The sequence below is a fragment of the Pygocentrus nattereri genome, chromosome 28 (genome assembly GCF_015220715.1).
Source record: "Pygocentrus nattereri isolate fPygNat1 chromosome 28, fPygNat1.pri, whole genome shotgun sequence".
Taxonomy (NCBI): Eukaryota; Metazoa; Chordata; class Actinopteri; order Characiformes; family Serrasalmidae; genus Pygocentrus; species Pygocentrus nattereri.
In genome coordinates, this window is record NC_051238.1 from 14,903,952 (window position 1) to 14,925,014 (window position 21,063).

The 21,063-nt window shown below is 40.2% G+C and overlaps 2 protein-coding genes across 3 annotated transcripts; both read left to right on the forward strand.

The window, feature by feature from the left end:
* Nucleotides 1-1,876: 1,876 nt before the first annotated feature.
* Nucleotides 1,877-11,887, forward strand: ddx20 (DEAD (Asp-Glu-Ala-Asp) box polypeptide 20). Of its 2 annotated transcripts, none has more exons than XM_017693490.2 (11): nucleotides 1,877-2,106; nucleotides 3,618-3,712; nucleotides 3,857-4,025; nucleotides 4,717-4,831; nucleotides 5,638-5,780; nucleotides 5,872-6,010; nucleotides 6,809-6,867; nucleotides 6,984-7,066; nucleotides 7,224-7,329; nucleotides 9,672-9,773; nucleotides 10,469-11,887. In XM_017693490.2, exons 1-11 carry the CDS (start codon nucleotides 1,911-1,913, stop codon nucleotides 11,659-11,661), a joined length of 2,400 nt encoding a protein of 799 aa, XP_017548979.1. In that variant the 5' UTR covers nucleotides 1,877-1,910; the 3' UTR covers nucleotides 11,662-11,887. The 2 variants fall into 2 exon arrangements, with proteins under 2 accessions (XP_017548979.1, XP_037391839.1); XM_037535942.1 differs by lacking the exon at nucleotides 1,877-2,106 and adding an exon at nucleotides 2,133-2,215.
* Nucleotides 11,888-17,486: 5,599 nt separating this feature from the next.
* LOC119262749 (gastrin/cholecystokinin type B receptor-like) lies at nucleotides 17,487-20,447 on the forward strand. Its single transcript, XM_037535967.1, has 2 exons — nucleotides 17,487-18,511; nucleotides 19,851-20,447. Exons 1-2 carry the CDS (start codon nucleotides 17,516-17,518, stop codon nucleotides 19,992-19,994), a joined length of 1,140 nt encoding a protein of 379 aa, XP_037391864.1. The 5' UTR covers nucleotides 17,487-17,515; the 3' UTR covers nucleotides 19,995-20,447.
* The last annotated feature ends 616 nt before the right edge of the window (nucleotides 20,448-21,063 follow it).

Sequence of the window (21,063 nt, forward strand, 5' to 3'; positions counted from 1 at the left end):
ATCCATGGGAGATTTTGGACCAATGTGTTAGATAGTGCTCTCCATCACCATCAACTGAGGGAGTATCTTTTGGAAGAATTGTGTTCCACCTCTCTAAAACAGCCCCAGAGACATGCAGAATCTATTCCAAAGCACCACAACACTGTTCTGGCAGCTCGTGATGGCCTGACATCTTACTAAGACACTTCATGTTAGTTTTTCCTTTAGTTTGTCAGACATCCGTATACATGTACTTTCATGTAGTGCGGAATAATGAAGAATGGAGACAGAACCCAGATCTGTACAGAACAATCAAATGAATGTGCACAGACACCAGAATTCAAACTTTATCATCTGCTGTTTTTTTTTTAAGTAACTGAAAAAGAAAGATCTGCTTTTTAAAATGTTACATGGATGTTACCCTGTTATTGGTACTTTGAGTATAGCTTTAAATGTGAGTGAAGCATAAATCTTCTGTAAAGAGGCTACAGAATACAGTGAACACATGTTTTATGAATTAAATGTCTACTTATTGGGCGGCACGGTGGCGTGGTAGCGCTGTCGCCTCACAGCGAGGAGGGCCTGAGTTCGATTCCCCGGCCGGGTGATCAGGGTCCTCTCTGTGTGGAGTTTGCATGTTCTCCCCGTGTCTGCGTGGGTTTCCTCCGGGTTCTCTGGTTTCCTCCCACAGTCCAAAGACATGCAGTCAGGCCAATTGGACATGCTAAATAGCCCCTGTGTGTGAGTGACTGTCTGTGTCTGTCTGTCTGCCCTGCGATGGACTGGCGATCTGTCCAGGGTGTATCCTGCCTTCCGCCCGAAGACTGCTGGGATAGGCTCCAGCACCCCCCCACGACCCTGACGGAGAAGCGGCTTAGAAAAGGATGGATGGATGGGTGTCTACTTATTCTTTTTGGGTTGATTTCTTTGTAGAATGGAAAGTAAGTAGTTTTCTTCAAGGCCCTATACTACTTTTAAATAACCTTTTATTTTTTTGCTGAACACTTTGTATTGTACTTGATCATACTTTAAAAAATTACAGGAAGATACTTTTTTATATGCTCTTTATCTACATCGACAAGTTTGCACTTAAAAAAATACATTTTGCAAATATTTTGCTTTATTAAGGCATTTTGATGTTAATTAAATCCCAGATGGTATTCTTTCCTGTCATTTTCCCCATTACTTTCCATTAATGTTTCACATAGAAACACAGTTTGACATATAACTCTTGACAGGGTTGCACAAAATACTTAAGGGAAGAAGTAGTAATGGCTAAATACTGAATCCTAAATGTATTCAGAAACATATTACATTACAATACGTAAACGTAACGTATTTAGAATACATCTTCATGAGACACATAGGAAATTCACCCTTTTTAAAAAAACTTAATTCCCACTATTCCTTGATGCTTCTAGCTGGTAGTTTTCTCCATGTAATGGTTCTGTTCATACATTTACTGAAAAGTTACCATATCACTTAAATTAAGTTCTGAAAATTCTTTTTTTTCTTTGATTCTGAATAAAGTTGATAAAAGAGCACTGATGTGTTTCTTTTGAAGACTGTGTATATATTTTCCTTTATTTACTGTGTAAGTGTGCGTATTCTGAAAGGATTCTCCTAAAAATGTAAAAACATAACTGTATTCTGAATACTGCCCTTAACAAAATGTAACTTGGCCTAATTGCAGATGATTGATTTATGTATTCTGAGCGTTTTCTCCTAATGTGCTGTTACTGCACCACAGACGCTTAGGTTAAAAAATATAAATGTCCGTTTGTCGTCATCTTCTGGACATACTGAAGAATGGCAGCTGTAGTGACTCTCCTGTACACCAGAGGGCGCAGGGTCTGTGTTGGTTCTGCACACCAGCGAATAAGCGAGACACTAACAAATCGAAGCAGAGAGGCGGGCGGGCTGCTAGGAACATGGCTGCGTCCGCGAGACAAGCTGCTCATCAGATAGACACCAGGCCGCGGACGGACGATGTTCTGCTGTCTGATGGAGTCGAGTTCAGTTCTTTACTTCTGTCGAAGGCTGTCCTGGAAGGCCTGTCGTCCTCCGGCTTTCAGAGACCGTCACCCATCCAGCTGAAGGCGATCCCCCTGGGCCGGTGTGGACTGGGTACTGAGAAAACTCTGAGCTCTCACAGCGAGCGCTCGCCTTCAGCACGGCTAGAAAACCACAGTTATCCACGCTCAGGGCAGCACGTGATATAAAGAGAAAATGTGGGGTAGTATTGACACAAAGCCTTGTTATTTCTGTCGAGGAATGTCTCGAGTAAAGGTTAAAATTTAAAAAGAAGTGCGAAAGTAGTAGCAGGTCAGAGGACTTCTCTAAGGGCAACTCCACCGGTGTCTCTAAAATTCTACAAAATTAAGGAGTATTAATAATATTCAGAGTGGTTTGAGGTGAAATCGTTCATTTAAGAGAAACTTGCTGCCTCAGTTTTCTTTACAGTGTTTGTGAACGGTGCCAGGAGTTACAGTGTGTCCAGAACAAATAGCCATTTTATTTACTGCCCCAAACCTCCTGTGCCTTCTGACTTTTTTCATATGTAATATTGAAAAAGATGCTGAAGTAGTTGTATATCTGAACCTTTTCTTGGGCACTCTGTGCTCTTCCATCTAATAACTTTCTGTGAGGGAGCTTTTAGAGGCATTAAATGCTTTGGATCTCTGATTCCTATCACCACCTCTGTGAACAAGTCTGACTCACTTCACATCAAACCACTCGGAATGACTCTGTTTACATCTCAAGGACTGAATTATTCAGGAATTTAGAAAAATCAATATCCCTGTAAATATCCCTGTAAGTACTGAATAATTTCTAGAATTATGGTCAGACTTGGTACATTTATCAGCACAAGAGCTAAAGTTTGTTCTCTTTGTGTTTAGTTTAAAATCAAATGCTAAAGCTCTGAAGTGCAAAGCACTAGAGATGCTGTCAGCAAAATGTATTCTACACAAAAAAGAAATTAGTGGCTAAATTATAACAAGAAAACTGTAACAAGTAAGCTCATAGTAAAAGTAGTGGAAAGTACAGACCCGTCTGTGTTTACTGGAGCACGTGTGTCTGAGTAGCTAATTACTACCTGTGGACAAATGAGAGAAAACCAAAAACAAGATTAAAGTGCAAATTTGCTAAACTTTTGAAGTGCAAAATTTCAGTGGGCTGCTGTAGATTGATCTTAAAACGCTACAGGATGAAAGCAAAATGATTTCTAACTAGTTTATTCAACATCATATTCTTCATATGCTTTGTGTGTGTAAATATACCCTTAAAGCAAACAATGGTGTTTGTTGAAAAACGGGCGTAAACAAGGAGAAAATGGCAACATCTGGTGCTTGCTATTCTACAGAGTGAATAACACAAAATAACACAAAGTTATGTATAAAACAAGGAATGGTAGATGATATTGGGGTCATATCAGAATTAGCAGAAACCTGCTGATTTGAGCAATATTTCCAGGATTCCAGAAGAGTTTTGGTTTTGGCGTTTGCGTAATGCACATGGCCGAGTTTTGTTTTGATCATGGCTTCTGGCACATTATTTTTCAGGAGTTCTGTGTACTTTGGTGAGTGTAAGCTAATGGTCTGCTTTTTAGCTTGATGAGGATGCTTCTCTGCTTTTAGATCTTATTGTTCAGGCGAAATCTGGCACAGGAAAGACCTGTGTGTTTGCCACTATTGCTCTGGACTCTCTGGTGCTGGAGAATGCTACCACTCAGGTAGTGTACTGACTTTTTTTTTTTTTTTTTTTTTTTTTTTAAATTCCCAAATTAAAGCTAGAAATGTTTTTGTTTTTGCATAATTTTCATAGATTTAAAGATGTCAGTGGAAAATAATAAATTAATTCTGACATTCTCCCTCAGGTTCTCGTACTGGCGCCAACCAGAGAGATCGCTGTACAGATCCATGCAGTGGTCATGGCAATAGGCAGTGCCATGGAGGGACTGGAGTGCCATGTGTTCATTGGTGGTCGGCCTGTTAGTCAGGACAAGCTCCATCTGAAGAAATGTCACATTGCTATTGGATCACCAGGTTAGTGTACACAATACAGGCAGTTGGGTTAGTTGGCTTACAATATAGGCTTATAGACCGATGCTTCACATGGAGGTCTCTGTGGGGTTGTCCCTTCCAAAAACCAGATTGGTCTTCTAGCAATAAGACTTTTTATGCAGGCTAAACAGGTGGATGTATGTAAATGTGGTGTTTTTTGTGACACAGTGAAAGCAGTGAAATCAAAACAGGCTGATCTTTTTCAGTTTAATTTCCATATATGGACCATATGGAATGGAGAACAGTACTTTTGGATACTTTACCAGTGTTTATGTGTGTATTTATACATATATTTCAAATTAGTTTACTTGAAGAAAGTGAGGAAAATTCAGCAATTCCTTTATATGAGCTCTTAAATGCATCATCCACAGGGAACAAACTTGAATTGAAAAGACTTAAAATTTCTATTTATTTTTCTGAGTCTACTGTAATCAGAAAAGAATAAAAACATAAAATATACAAAATAAAATGTGCAATTTTGCTAATTTAATTTTTTTCCACCCAATATGTTAAAATAAACAGTACCTGTGCGTTATTATGTGCAGAAGTGTGTTCTCTGTAGAGGATGTGTTCACTTAGAAAATCAACAAGCATGTAATTTGGCCTGGTTCTCTTGGACTGATTGATGAAGAGCTGTGTTTTGAGCTTGGTGGTGGTGTTCTTGTTTTATTAGGTCGTATAAAGCAGCTGATAGAGATGGGGCTTCTCCTGACGACGAGTATCCGACTGTTTGTTCTGGACGAGGCAGATAAACTGTTGGAAGAGGGCAGCTTCCAGGATCAGATCAAGTGAGAGACACACAATTAAACAGTTACCTGGTTTTTGTTTGAGAGATCAGAGTCAGAGATGACCCTTCTTCTAATTCTTTTAATTGCCAGTGAAAATGGTCAGTTTTTCATTTATCAGGAGATATTTCTAAGGAGATTAGATATTAGATAATCCACTTGCATACGGAAGGAAAAAGTAAAAGGAAATAGCGAAAAAATTGAAAAAACATAAACTCAATCAATACTAACTAAACACTATTAGTCTGAAAGGATGTGTAGCGATCAAGAAAGAAATAAACGACAACAAAAAAAAGAAAGTTGCAGAGGAAGCTGCTGGTGTTCTCAGAACAGTTGACTGACCACCCCACAGTCCAGACCTCAACTTTGCTGAATGTCTTTTGATTCTTGGATAAAGGGAGAAAGTACAACCAACAAGACTGAACTTTGCAGATTACTTTGAAAAACTGAAAGCAAGTCTCCCAAAAAGAATACAAGGAAAAACAATGCACATACTATGTAATTTACATAGTACGTAATTTAGTTTTGGAAGTTTCTGTGAAGTTTTCTGTCAGTTTTTTTTCGTGACTCTGAACAATGAATAAACTGATGGCTGTTTTGACTTGAGATTGAATAAATGAAGGTTGGTCTCTGACTTTCAGCGCATTAGTGTACAGTGCTATTGCAACCAGTGCTTTACAGCTGAATGGCACAGTTATGGCTTTCATTAAACATGTTCTGGAACGCAAAGCAACATCACTCCCACATTTGCCAGACTGCTGTGTAATACAGTGAGCTTTTGGGTAAATCTTTTTCTCTTGGTGTTTCAGCTGGATCTTCTCCTCTCTACCAGTGAATAAACAGATGTTGGCGCTCTCTGCCACCTACCCAGAATCCTTAGCACAGCACCTGTGCAGATACATGCGAGAACCAACATTTGTGCGTCTGAATCCCACTGACCCTGGACTCATCGGTGATCTGCAGCTCTTCTCTGACTTCTCATAGGGCAGTTGAACCGGGATCTGTAATTTTCATCTGTCTCTTCTCTCTCTCTTGTCCTGCAGGCCTGAAGCAGTACTATAAGCTGGTGCACTCACATGCTCTGCCCCATAAGGTCTTTGAGGAAAAGGTGCAGAATCTTCTGGAGCTGTTCAGTAAAATTCCCTTTAACCAGGCACTGGTTTTCTCCAATCTGCATACAAGGTTTGATGTTAAGTTTCACTGAATGTCACATTCACATCATTCACTGCTATATGATTGAGTTATGTTGCCACACCCCAGAAACAGTACATGAAAATGTTGTATCTACTATTATTGCAGATGAGCTAATACTAAAGTGAACAGTGGAGCTAACAATATCTCTGTCAGAGCAGTGTTGGATGCTGACGGGGGCTCAGTGTCTTTTACATGAGTTCTTTTAGCAAATTTCATTAAACACGTGAAAGAATTACACTGTCCTCCTTTTAACAGATTAATGAGTCTGATGAATTTAATAGTGAACTAGAGCTTAGAGACTAATGTGATTGGCTGAGAAACATCAGTCATATTGTGCAAGTGGCCAGTGAAGTATAAGACTTGTTTGCTTGCTGGTTATTTAATAATAAATAATAATATAGTACACAAGAAACGGGTGTAAATGTTGTCTGTTTATGGTTTTGTTGGTTTTATTTATTTGTTAGTATATTTTACAGAATCGAAAACATCAGCTGCCCTTCACGTTATGCTAAATTCATGTTGACAATTATTGGGCCAATAGAAACACTAGATTTTTTTCCAACTGAGAGTTTGATTTTATTTAGATTTTTGTGTAAAGTTGCCTTTTTTGAGATGTGAAGTGCTTCAACTCATGTAGTTACTTATAAAGTTTAATAGTTTTAAAGAAGTAAAATATCAAAAGATCAGAGGAGAAACCCATATTCTCAAGGTTTTAAAACTGGTATCAGAGAAGAAAAAATAAATTGAAAAGGTTTTATTGATTAACTTTAATATACTTGTTTGCAGAGCGCAGCATCTGGCTGATGTTCTTTCCTCTAAAGGCCTGCCCTCGGTCTGCATCTCTGGTGAGGCTGTCCTCAGCTCTTTTTTAAACATGGCTAAATGAATGCAATTGTGAATTCTGTAGTAGTTTTCAAGTATTTTGACTATAATTTTACTTTATTTTTGTTTGTGCCTGCAGGCAGCCTGAGCCAGGAACAGAGGCTAGAGGCGATGTCTAAGCTGAAGCAGTATCAGTGTAGAGTTCTTATCTCCACTGACTTAGTAAGTTGAAACACGCACACATACACGAGGTTCTTAATCTTTTTCAGAGTGTGTCCCTTTTTAGGGTTAAAATATATCACGACAACCGTTTAACCTGTTTAGTTCTAGCAGCTAGAACGGGGAAGTAAATGAATGTTTCTTTTCCTCTCTCTCTCAGACCTCTCGAGGTATAGATGCAGAGAAAGTGAATTTGGTGATTAATCTGGATGTTCCTCAGGACTGGGAGACATACATGCACAGGATTGGGCGTGCAGGACGCTTCGGTTAGTGCGTGTTCCTTTGTAATGCTGAAGTGCGTGTGTAAGAATGGTGTCCTGTACATGGCTGAGGGTCCTGAACATGTGAACATCAAATATGAGGCATGTTGGTACTTTATATTCAGTGAAAGGATATTGACAATGGTCTTTACTTCTTTTCCTGTCTGTGCCAGCATCTATAATCCTCCAGTTTTGTTATTTGCACCTTGTACCTGTCTGTCTGTACCTGTAACTTCATATTTGTTGCATATGTGTGGCAGCTAAGAACAACAGTATGTTGTCCAATGTCATGGATATTGTGTAATATTATGAGTTAGTATTAATGTCACACTATGTTAGTGCTTAGTTCTGAGACTAATTAAAAAATAAAATCTTCTACTTTGGGCAACTCTGAAGAGAAAGTGAATGGCCTTGTTAAAGCTGCACTTTTTTAATATTAAAAGAAGTGTCATTACTGAATGAGGGGAAAAAACACTAAAATTTGGTGTCCGTGCACTGCAACGAGCCAACCTGGAAAGCCTGAAATAGTAGTTTAAAAGTCAGAGTAATTGGGTCAGATTTCACAGGTGTTTTTCAGACCATGTCTTACATCTTTATCTATTAACATCACACACTTTCCTTATTAACCTCACCAGTATAGTATGGGTGTGATACAAAGTTTTTTTTTTTTTAGGTCAGTAAAATGATGTTTCTTCTGAGGTAAAATTGTTAGATTTTTTTCAATAACAAATAAGCCCCAAAATGTAGTTTCTAAAATGTAAGTGACTTCAGAAAATAAACCCAATCATTTGAGCATGGATGTATGCAGAGCATAAGACCCTCCTCCTTTCCCACCCACTTCACACTGATGGCATTAAGCCAGATGTAGGTTTCGGAGTTTGACTGTAATTTCTATGAAATGCATTAAATGAGAGCCCTGCGGAAGTGACAGAGGGGTGTATCAACCAATTTGAACTTTTACTACATTTTTAAAATTTTCTATTAACTAAAAAATATTTATTAATTGTTACACCATTACAGTCTAGTATCATTACTTATGTTTAAAACAATAATCCCAGCCTTACACCAAATAACTTTTCAAACGATTTCACTGTCGCAGACAAATTTCCATTGTTGAAATAAAGTCATGAGTCTTGCTGGAGTCATCTTGCTCGTTTGGTGTAAGGATGGCTCTCTCAAGTCAGATTTTTAATCATCTTGACGTGCCATTAAATCATCCTTGTTTAATATTATCTTAAGTTTTTAGCCTTGGCTCACACTATTAGCAATCTGGACATCGTCAGCAACCAAGCAAGCTGAGTTGTTGCCTGGCCTGAGCTTGCCTCCGATATATTTTTAACTAGCCCTGGACCTTATAATTCTCTTCATCTATGATTACATTCAAGGTCGTATTCAAGTGACTGAAGCGCAGGGGGAGGCGGAGAGGGAGAGAGAGATCTGTTGGACTGTGCAAACGGAGGAGAAACTTGTAGAGTTGTGGACTGAGCAAGAGTGTCTCTTTGACATGTCTACACATTTGTACCATGATAGAGTGGAGAAGGAAATCAGTGGACAGAAAATTTGGTCTTTTTTTTTGGCTGATTTTTCAGAACAAACCGCTGCACACATAAGGGCAAGTGGCCAAAAGCTGCTTCGTCTTCTTCATTCTTATTCAGTTTCTCCATCCATCCAATTTCTTAGCCGCTTCTCCATCAGGGTTGTGGGGGGGTGCTGGAGCCTATCCCAGCGGTCTTCGGGCGGAAGGCAGGACACACCCTGGACAGGTCGCCAGTCCATCGCAGGGCAGTTTCTCTTCTTGTAAATTTCCACCAGGAGCATGGTGGGAAATAATCTCTCATTGAATCTAGTTGGAGTCTTACAAACAGCCTGTGACTAAAAACAAATGTCTTTTCAAAGTCTGTTTAAAGTCAGCAGTTGTTTTGATAGTAATTCAGGTCAGTTGTTGAAAGAATACTTTTTGTTTCAGTTACTGTCGCTAAGCTTTTGTCGTAGCCACATTAAATGAGTTTCTGAAATGCAGCAGTGGAACACACTGATCCTGCGGCAGTCCTGGCATGCTATGGGAACTAGTGACAGCTGGTTGCTGTGAAATGCATTATACAGTGAGAGCGCAGATTGACAATCTACACTTGTTGCTGTATTACTAAAATCTTATTCATTTTTGTTTGCCTGACATTCACACTTTTCAGTAGACTTCACGGTAAGTACATTATAAAGCTGATTTTAATTGGATTGGTGACATTTTTTGAACCTTACAAGAGCAAAAGACTGCAAGAAATAAGAAATAATCAAATCACAGTGTTTTTGACTGATTTTGATTTGAAATGCAAACTGTGCTTTTGTCTCAGGCACTCTGGGGATTGCAGTGACCTACTGTTGTCATGGAGAAGAAGAGAACAAGATGATGGCCATTTCTCAGAAGTGCAGCCTGCATCTCAATCAATTACCAGGTAACTAGTCTGCTGGTGTATGTCTTTTATTGTATCTACTTGCAGCAATGATTGTGTTGATGTTATGAAAGTGGAAACCATGTGCACATTTAAATAAAGTAAATTCAGTTAGTAAATAAAAAATACTGAAATCAACATTCACGATGCACTAAACCAAATACAGAAACCAGTACTGGAAAAAGGTGACAAACAGTTTACATAAAATAAAATTACTAAAATGATTTCAAAATGTGCCATGAAATCAAAGGTTCTGAGCAACTGAAAATGGTTGGTTATTCATGGCAATAATTTTTGGTTTGATTATTGTTCTGCTGTGTTTTATGCTTTTGTGAATTCTGCATGATATCAAAAGTGAGGCAACAGATGGCACTGGTGTGCTAGCTTAGGCTTAATCTTTCTCCTTGTGGTGTTTTGCTGCGTTTCACACATGGAGAGGGATGACGTGTTTTCAAGCGCTGTCAAACCTGTAGTGGAGAAGTCCTGTGATGTAGTATCCTGTCTTGATGCTTTGCATAAACAGTGATTACAAATCATTTGTGTCTCTTATAGAAACTGTACAGTTTGACACAACTAACATTTTCACTGGTGAAATCAGTTTGAACATGCCTGCATCCATAAGTCGGATGCATCTCCCCCCCAAGTGGGCTGCATTTTATTTGATTTCCATCTCCTTGTGTCTTGTCCATTTTACTCAGATCCGATCCCTGCTGGTCTCATGGAGGAGCAGTGTGACTGGGACATCACTGTCCAGCCTCCCTCAAAATCTGACCTTTCTTTTTCCTGTGAGCCCAAAGTGGACAGAAAGAAACGAGTCACATCTGAACCAGCAGCCGTCAAAACTTCCAAAAAGGCTCAGCACACACTCTCCACTAAAGACCAGTCTGAGCATCACAGTCCAGCTAACACCCAACCACCTAGTAGTGACCGAAAGAAGAGCAAAAAGTCTGCTGTGGGTGCTGAAGTTTTAGCGGCTTCACCCAAAGCAGGAGCCCCTGACCCAAACGCGGCGGCTTCGTCAGATCTCACCAGGGAGGAAATGCAAGATGCTCTGCCCAAAATTCCTCCCCTTCCATCTTTTAAGCCCCCAGCACAGAGACCCATGTCCTTTTCTGAAGCCGTGGCTGACTTTGAGAACTTTATGACGAATGGCCCTGGTAGGTCTGTTGAAATTATAAGACTGTATGGACGTCGTGATGAGGGAACCATGACAGTTAATGGTCAGTATAAAAATCATGTTGCTGAAGCTGAGCCATATCCTCAAGATGAAAAGGATGGCTTACTGGACGGAAGCACTCGTCCATCTCAGAGGCCTGTGGGTTCACCCTCTCAGCCTGTGCCTTCTAGTTCGACATCTGACCGCTCTTCTTCTTCTTCAGAGAGTGAGTCAGAGATGGAAACTGAACAGAAAACAGATGCTTCAGTGTCCAGCTCACTGTCCAGTGCACCACAGAAGCAGAACAGCTACAGGCAACCACAGCTACACAGTGGACCAAAGCACATCACGGAACCATCCCCTTCTATAGCCAGTGCAGCAAAACAGCCTGTCAAATCTAGGCCAAATCCAGCCAAGCCTCAAATCAAGACTCATCATCCTCACTATCAGTCTCAAGCTCTTCATCACCAGCGTCCAAAATTTGAGGCTGAGAAAAAAAGGGCTGGAAAGGCAGCCAAGCCGGGTGTGGCCAGGTACAAGAAGGACAAAGGAAGAGAGGAGGAAGAGGAGGAATACTCTGAGGGAGAGGAGGAAGACGAACAGGACTATTGGAGAGCATATTACAGAGCATGGGAGGAGTATTACAGCCCAGCCTATTACTACCACTCACCATATAACTGGCTGGCAGCGTATCGCATGAATACAGTCTACATGATGGAAATGATGAAGCGCTGAATTTAAACAGCAAAAAGACTGCACTGAAGTCGTCTAAGGGGACATGAAAATTAGCAGTTAAAGAAATAGTTTGGCAAAAAAATCCATCATTTACTACAGACAGTAGTAAGACAAAGTCCTAATTTCACTTTTTTAGATTAGTGCTGGAGCTACAAGGCTAATGTTGCTAACAAACACGAAGTCAATTGTCACCCAAAACGTCTCCAAAATAAATCACCAAAACTTTTCTTGGCTCTATCCAGCTCTTCTTTGAGGTTGTGCAGGCTTGTCTGAGTGGTTTAGGACACAGTAAGACTTACTGTACATTATAAAAATGAACAAAACCTGAACACTGGGTCAGCCGTTTAAAACAACGGGTATTCACAGAGTAGAAGCACTGCTATAGAATCAGTTTTTATGAACATGACGATCATAAATACTCGATACACAGACCGTCCTCTGAATGGGGACTGCGTTATGTATACCAGTATGGGTGCTGTCTGACATGGTGGCCATAGCAGAGAGCATCTTTCTTAGTCATACTTCTTTGAATCTGATTAGGTTTGGTGCATGTCTGCCAAGCCAAATATCAAAGATGCTTAACATAAGATTGATCTCAGTGCACTTAATAATCCGATAACTACACAGTCAGATTTTGTAAGTAGTATGGTCAGCATGTTCATATGCACTTGAGTAAGCAGATAATGAGAGAACTCTGGGTCTACATGCGTCAGACAGTAATCAGATTTCTGCTTTGCAACCAGTCAATAAATTATTATTTTTTTTGGTAACATTGCGCCACTTTTATCAGAGAATATGAACATATTCTTCATCTTCTAGATGTTGTATTTAAATTAGTAATTTCTTTGAGAATGTAGTAGGTTACAGCATCGCTCCAAAAGGGTTTTGCAGTCATCTCACAGCTAAACTGCTTGCTTATTTCTGGTACAGCAGTCTGTTTTGCACATGCGCAGACTGAGAAATCCAAAAGAAATCGGAGTAAGAGTTTACCTTCACTGAGAAATCTGATTACTGAGCTAAAGTCCAGCTCTCTTTATCAGTTTTCTCAATCCGATTTCTAGACCTTAGAAATGATTTTATTATTATTCTAATGGTCATGTTAAAAGCATACTCAGATTTCTTAGATCAGAGTATACTGTTTACATGACCATTAGAATAATCAGATAACTGCAGAAATCAGATGATTGGATTATTGGGTGCATGTAAACACTCATTTGTTTCTATAAAGACCAGTGTTAGAACAGTGGGTGTATCTGTGAGGTACCGTTGTAAGCAAAGCTGATGTTTTATTGATTTTCTAAGTGACAGTAAGTTAACACATCCTCTACAAGGAACAAACTTAAATGTGGAATTTTTCTGCAAATTATCGTGCACAATTTCTGTGTATTTGTTGAGTTTAACGTGCTGGAAAAAAAACAAATATAAAATGTGCCATAACATTTGCATAGGCTACCTTTTGTTCCTTCTTTTGTTTGCAAAATATGTTAAACTCTGCAGATACGCAGTAATTGTACATTAAAATGTGCCGAGGTGTGTTCCCTGTAGAGGATGTGTTCACATACTTTCACTTATAAAATCACCAAAACGAGCAATTTGACCAGCAGTGCCAAAAGACCATGTTACCCATTTGTCTGATATATAATGATAACGAGGAGAACAATGTAACATGTCATTCCAGAAGCAGCCAAGAGTCCATCACAGAGTAAACATGCATATAATGCACATGTTGGTGAAATGCTCTGTAGTTGTTGTTCTTACACCTCCTCATTTATTGCTCAAACTGGTAATTCTGTTTAAAGCACTTCAGTGTTTTATCGACTATGTTGGACTGTTATTTCATGGGTCATTAAAAATTAATGATCACTTTAAAAAGTCAATTTATATAGTTGCCTAATAATCAAGATTTTCCGCTGTTACTTTTGTTAATGACTAATCATAATTGCATTACAGCAGTTGACATTTCTTGAGTAATGAGTAGCCGAGTGAACTTTTAAATGGACTATTTGAACACCATTGTTCAGGAGGGTTTCATGTAGGTTGTTTAAATACATCTAAATGTCCTGAAAGGCAATCAGTCTCCGCTGCACCCACCACATTTAGATTTCCCCTAATAACGGTCAGCTTGATGAAGTGTTGCTGCACTGATTACCTGTAATCAGGCTGAGGTGTACCAATCAGTCAATGACCTCCCTTCTCACCTCTCACTTTCTGGCAATTAGAGCAAGTGAAAATTATAACTCTGCTCGACTGCAGTGCCCTTTCTGGTAAGAGATATTCCAGCGTGTTTTTGTTTTCTCAAGACGTTTTTTAAACACAATGTTTCTGGATGGAATATTCATGGGGTGTGAAAGGGTGTGGGTGTGTGTGGTGGGAGGGGGAGACATTTCATTTTACCCCTATAGATGATCAGCAGACACTTCGGTTGCTGTCAGACTGTCTGGTGGTTTATTATGTTGATGGACAGTGTTAAGGTTAAGTTCAGGGTTAGGTTTAATAGAATATATCTTTCAACATGAAGTTTGGTTGCATGTGATATGTAGTTTTGTGTTATTTAAAGACAAGCTGAGCATCTACAGTGGGCTCTCCAAGTGGAGGGTGTTTTTATTTATGTATTTATTTCATTCAAATGCAAACTCCATTCGGTTTAAAGTTTAAAATAGTCCCATGCAGTTCAGCGTCACTGCCTTTATGCAAATTATAAGACTGTTTTTATACACTGACCAAAGATTTTGGTGTGATAGCATTTTGGCTGTATGTCAGCCTCAGTTACCGGTGTTCCTTCCCCTCACAGACTGTACAGAAAAATATTCCTATTCAAACGAGCTCAGAGCAGTAAAGTAGTCCCAGGTGAGTTTATTGGTTTTTACCTGAAGATGAAGGTATTACATCCACTGGAGAGAATACTGCATCACTGCATTCATGGTTTGAGTTAATATAAACTGTTTATAAACAGAACCTAAAGACCTACCCTCATGCTTAACAGCTGACAAGGTATTCTTTCCATCAAATGCTGCTCTTTTTTCCTCCAAACATACATTTGGTGATAGTAGCCAACTAGTTTTGTATTTCAAAATATCTCTGGCTTATCTAGATGTTTTGCACACTTCAGACATTGGCTTTAGTGATGAGGATGCAGGTAAGATGGCTCTACTTTTCCATAGTGACATACGGAATACATTGTTTTCACATTGCTTGACCTCTTTAAGGAAATTAAAGTGAAATGAAAAAATGAAAATTTAAAATGGAAAGGTGGATTCATGTCAGAATTAAACACCATCTGCCTTTAAATGTCATGCAGGCGCAGCTGTTGCTTTCCAATGTGCAGTGCTCCAAACCATGGTAAATCAGTGTAACAGAATATTTACTCTTAATTTAGCACGTTTTTCATGTATTATTGTTTAAATGCAGTCTCTTGCGTTTCACCGTTTTGGATGCATTTAAAAAAAGAAGTCGAAACTATATAAAAACACTGTAATGGGGTTTTGCTTTTCATTTTGGCACTTATTCCGCATGTCACATATAGAAAAGTAAGGCCATGTGTACACTATATTTCACACTTTTCACTGTTGATTGCATTTCAATTAGGCAAACTGGTGTAAATGACTGTACGGTGGAAAGAAGCATGGCTGTACCGTTATTACATTTCAAGGTGGATTGTATTCAGTGCCGAAATGTATTGAGTATTTTATTTTTAATGCAAATCTTTAAAAAAAATCATGTAACTGAGGCCAAGCAACGTGAGAACAATAAAGACAGGTTTTGTTTTTCATTGTGGCATGTGTTCTGCATGTCACTTAAGGAAAATGAATGTCATGTTTGCATTGCATTTCACATTTTTCCACTGTAGTACAGGAGCAGAGCTAGAACTTTTAGTCTGGGGGGTGACGACGCCGACATGTCAGTCAAGCGAACCGAAACTAAATACCGGACGTTTCTGATATTCCGCCCGTACAAGTCTCACAAAATAATATACGTTAATTAAATTAATTATTTTCAAAAGCTGAGCCGCATCAGAGGGATCAAAGAGCCGCGGGTTGCCGACCCCGTGATCTGACCATAGGATCGGACACTTCTCTTGATCTGACATGCGCAGGTTTCACTGTAACCAACACCAAGGCCGAGCCTACTAGCCATTAAGCCAGTCAGAAACAGGGGGGCGGGACTTGCTTTGACCAAACAAACTGATAGATTCAGTAGGAAATCCCGGGAAATACACGTGCGAATTTTTTTCCACTGTCAACTCGAAACGTATAAACGCAGGCATGGAACACAACTATATTAAGCCTATATTAAGCCTGTATTAAGGGGAAAATGGAACTGAATAGTAATTTTAGGGCTGTAGTATTATTTATGAGTTTGTTGCACTGTAACTGTTTCAAAATATTTAAAATAATGGTGCATAGTTTGCTATTATATTTTTAAAAGAAATGAATGTGTCCTTGTTCATGTCATTTAGTCAATGATTAGGCTACTAATCCATTCCTAGTTTACTTTGGAGTATTGTTATTGCCACCTGCTGACCGTTCTTGGTATGGCTGTAGTATCTGTAGTCTCCTATGCTATAGAAGCAATAAGGTATGTGACTAGTTAAAAACAGGTATGGATTCCTGAACAGGCCTGCTAGTCCCAAGAGTTCTGGTAATCTGCACAAGCTTCTGAAATATAGGCTTATATTGGGTTTGTTTATCTCATGTCTGAATGTTGTTCATGTATTTCAACAAAATTCAACACAATCTATCATTGAAGGGACTAATTCAAAAGCAAAAATTCTTTGACAGTAATGAAGATCAGGTTTATACATAGACGTATATCTGCGCCCAGGGGCCAACAAGTTATGTGTTAAGTGTGTCGCATATATAGCACCCCCACCCTGCTCACCTCCCGAGCAGAGAAAAAAAAGTTCAGGCTCAGGAATTTTTCCCACTATCACCCCTGGAAATGATCTGTGAGTTTTTCATCACTGAATCTGTCCACATGAGTAAAATATCACAATACAGTTACTGCTGAAAGTGGACTGAAAGACAAAACTGCTGATGTGTTCATCATTCATGGGGGAAATGTGTTGCAATCAGGTGCATGGTGCACAAAGCTTTCATGAAAATCCTTTAATACAGACAGGAAATAGCGGTTATTAATTTCACTAGATTACACCTGAGTCTAATGACTAGAAAGCTCAGCGCTGTATAAGGTAACCAACATGCATAGCTTCAAATATAATACGGAATTAGTTAACATGATGTGTTATTATAGGTGGCTTATTTTTGATAGTTATCTTACCATCGGATAGCCTACTTCACAATGTAGCTCTCAGAGCAGCACTGCTGAAGGGGCCCAGTGCTCATACACTTATCCGTTTGCGGACTAAATTAGCCAATCACAGCAGGATATGCTAATTATTAAGCGTGGCATCATCAGACTCTCATAACTGATTGGTAACTACCCTGTTGGCAGGTTTTCATCATAAAGAATAACTCGAGCTTTATTGATGATGGCTCACTTTCCATAATTGGGGTGGCCAGAAGGGTAGCCATTCCAGGCTGGCACTGACCACTCCAGGCCAGCCTTTGGCTACGCCTCTGTCGTAGTGACTGTATTTCATTTGGCACGAGCTAAACTCCTTATTTTCTAGTTTGGATCTGCATTTCTATAAAAGCTCCAGTTGTAAAAAAATAAGTAAACACTTTATACAAATGAACTGACTGGTTTACGTCCGAGAAGAAGTTCATAAAGATCTTAACACAGTATAGAGAGATGACCAGCCAGGGCTGACGTCGCTTCAGTGGGCTGTGTCCTCTTGACGTAAATGACCCAAAGTGGTCCAAAAGAAGAAGAGCGTCTAATTGGTAACTATGCCATGTGGAGTAATCAGGCGTGTGCGATGGGACCCAGCTGGACCTCCAACGCCACTGGACCATGTAGAGGCGAACAGGGTAGCGCGCGATTTTTATCCCTAAACTGCGTCCTGCTCGGTTGCACTTTTTTGTTGGGGGTGCCGAGTAACCTTCTCGTCTGCTGGCTTGTGCTCAGAAACAAAACTTTGCAGACGGCCAACAACGCGCTCTTGGTCAACTTAGCTGCGGGCGACCTGCTGAGATGCTTGGTGGATTCTCCGCTGTTTCTCGCCTCTCTGGTGCTGGGCGCCTCTGCGCTCTGCTCCACGCAGCAGTTCACCTTCGCGCTCTGCAGTTGCGCGCAGCTGCTCGGTTTGGTGGCCATAAGCGTGGAGAGGTACCACTCCATCGCCTTCCCGTTCAGGACGCAGAGAAGGAAAGAGCGAAGCCGGACCTGGATTCTTCTCGTCTGGTTGGTCTCCTTCTTCGTAGCGATTCTCTCCCTCAGTCTGAGCGAAGACCCTCAGTCCTACATGATGTGCCCCCACCTAAACTCGCCAAAGCTCTACACGGACCCGTTTGGCGCGTGCGTCCTGGTCCCTATCTGGACTGTATGTATCGTTATAATAATCGCTCACTATCTTCGCATCTTCATAGTGGTGAGGCGACACGCCAGTAAAGTGTTTGACATAGACGTTCAGCCGAGAGCGTCCATCGCGAAGCCCCCTTTAGGCTGGTCCAGCCTGGCTGCTTCAGCACCATGGACAGCGCCCGCAGGGCTGCCGGAGCCCAGCGCATGCGTGGAAGGAGGGTCGAAGTGGGAAGAGCCACACACGACCCCAAGGATAATGGGCGCCGTGTGCGTCCTCACCCCGAAAGCCAAAGAACTAGGCAAGAAAAGGCTGGAGGGCAAACTGGCCAAGCGCCTGGGCTACATCATCATAGCAGTCATCCTGTTCTGGCTCCCGCTGGTGCTGACCCTTGTGCTCAACAATTTTGTAGACTACACCGAGAGCTATGTGAGTACCGCCACAAATGTGAACTATTTATGCTGTTTTTCTTTCTCCAGAAGGACAGCTTACTATGCTCAGCAGATTTACTTTGCTTTAAAGGTGCAATGTGTAAGATTTAGTGGCATCTAGTGGTGAAATTACAGATTGCAACCAACTGAATACCCCTCACCTATCCCTTTTCTAAGGTAGTAGAACCTACGGTGGCTTTTAGGTTTTCTGCCGTCGCCTGTCCAGGTTTTGTTTTGCTTCTTCAGGTTTTCACTTCTTTGATGGCAAGGATTCACCCTTGCTTTTTCTTGGGTTAAATAATAAGTATGATCGTCTATTTGCCAAAACTTGGGTTCTCAAACCTCTCACATAATGGTTAGCCAGCACTGACAGCCTCTTCAACATCAGTGCTTGATTTGTCGATTCTGGGTTACTGTAGAAACATGTATGTTTGAAGAGGACCTGCTCCCTATGTAGACATGATGGGCTCATTCTAAGCTAACAAAAACACAATGATTCATAGTTACAGGTGATTATACACTAATGAAAACAAACATGGTTTTGCGTTATTCCATTTCTGCTAATAGATCACCCTAAATCTTACTCACTGCACCTTTAAGACATTTTGCAAGATGTTATTTGTCTGTTCTACAGCAGTGCTTCTGAATCCAAGTCCAGGACTTCTCTAACGCACATTAAGAGCAGTGGCACTGTGGGACCAGGATTTCTACAGTGAAATAAATGGAAAGGAATAGACTACTGGCATGTTTTAGAAAAACCTTAAAAACTGTTAACTCTCTCACTGTCATTGCTGTTTTGAAAAAACATACAGCATCACTGTTGCAATGCACCAAAATCTATTTGAGCACTAATAGCACCCCCTTGTGGGGAATCTTCATAGTGAGTAAGTTATTAAGTCACTTACAAATAAAAAAAACTGGAATGGAAACATATAGTAAAGCTGTTTGAGAGTTTCTGGTTTTTAAAAAGCACTGAGAATAAATGATGTTGCCTTATGCCTGTATGTGCCTGATTCCAACAGGGTAAGTAGTGGTGGGGGGTAGAGAGCAGTGCTAAGGCGGCCATAGAAAAATATATGTATCCACTAATCATAATTCACTACCCCACTGCCTTCACATAATGAGTTAATCTGCAACATCACAGAACAAGGATGTTGTATGAGCAGGTGAGCAAGAGCTGCAGATGAAGCCAGCAAAGTGGTCAAGGTTCTGATAAGACGTGGTCTGTGAAAGAGGAGGTTGAGGGGTGGATTGTTGAGCAGTAACACTTACTTATTCTCCTCTTGCCTCTTTCCTACAGTGAGATGTTTTAATGATGTATGTCTATGTGGATGTAGGATGGGCTGCTGGGTGGTCTGTACTTCTCTGCCTCAGTGGTGTCATGTGTTCCTGCTGCTGTGGATCCACTCATTTACACACTTCTGCAGCGCCAGTTCCGCACACAGCTACACAAACTCTTCAGCACCAGACCGCTCTGCTGAGCACCAACTGTACAGTCAACCTCTGACACACTCACAGCTGACTGAAGGAACGTTCTCTCCCTCTCAAACTGACAGCTGATTGGAGGATTGTCACACATGCACATCGTGAACTTTATTTGATCTGAATTGAAATGAAATGGTGACTCGGACATGTAAAGCACTGTTCAGTTATTTAACTCTACATTCTGTCAGTGACAGCAGTAAAGTGAAGTCTACCCCTTTAAAACTGACAAACTGAAGAACTTAGATTCATAGATTAACTAGAAATTGTGTACTTCTTTGTATTTCTAATGTATTCTGAAAAATTTCACTCCCAATTTTTTTGTGTTTTATTGTGTTTATATTTACATCCTTCTTTCCTTTTCTCCAGTTAGTTTTCTCCAGTGTCTTCAGTTAAGACTATGACCCATATACACTCACCGGCCACTTTATTAGGGGAAGAAAGGTGATTTAAGTGACTTTGAAGGTGGCGTGGTTGTTGGTGCCAGACGGGCTGGTCTGAGTATTTCAGAAACTGCTGATCTACTGGGATTTTCACACACAACCATCTCTAGGGTTTACAGAGAATGATCCGAAAAAGAGGAAATATCCAGTGAGCGGTCAGTTGTGTGGATAAAAATGCCTTGTTGATGTGAGAGGTCAGAGGAGAATGGGCAGACTGGTTCGAGATGATAGAAAGGCAACAGTACCTCAAATAACCAACCAACATCTCTGAGGAATGTTTCCAACACCTTGTTGAAAGTATGTCACGAAGACTTAAGGCAGTTTTGAAGGCAAAAGTGGGTCCAACCTTTTACTAGTACCTAATAAAGTGGCCAATGAGTGTATATTCATTTAACAGTATGACCAATATATAAATATTTGCCATTACATAACATTTCGGACAATTTAAAAATAACCTGGAATGTTTTCGTTAACATTCGTACTGAAGGTAAAAATTTAAGTCTACATTGTGATGTACTGGTTTGAATTATACTCAAATGTTTTCACACACTATGCTTTAAAGTTTTGCCAGTGTTCTGGTTTAATTTTAAGTTAGATATGTGTTTTTCTTATACCAAAAGATATT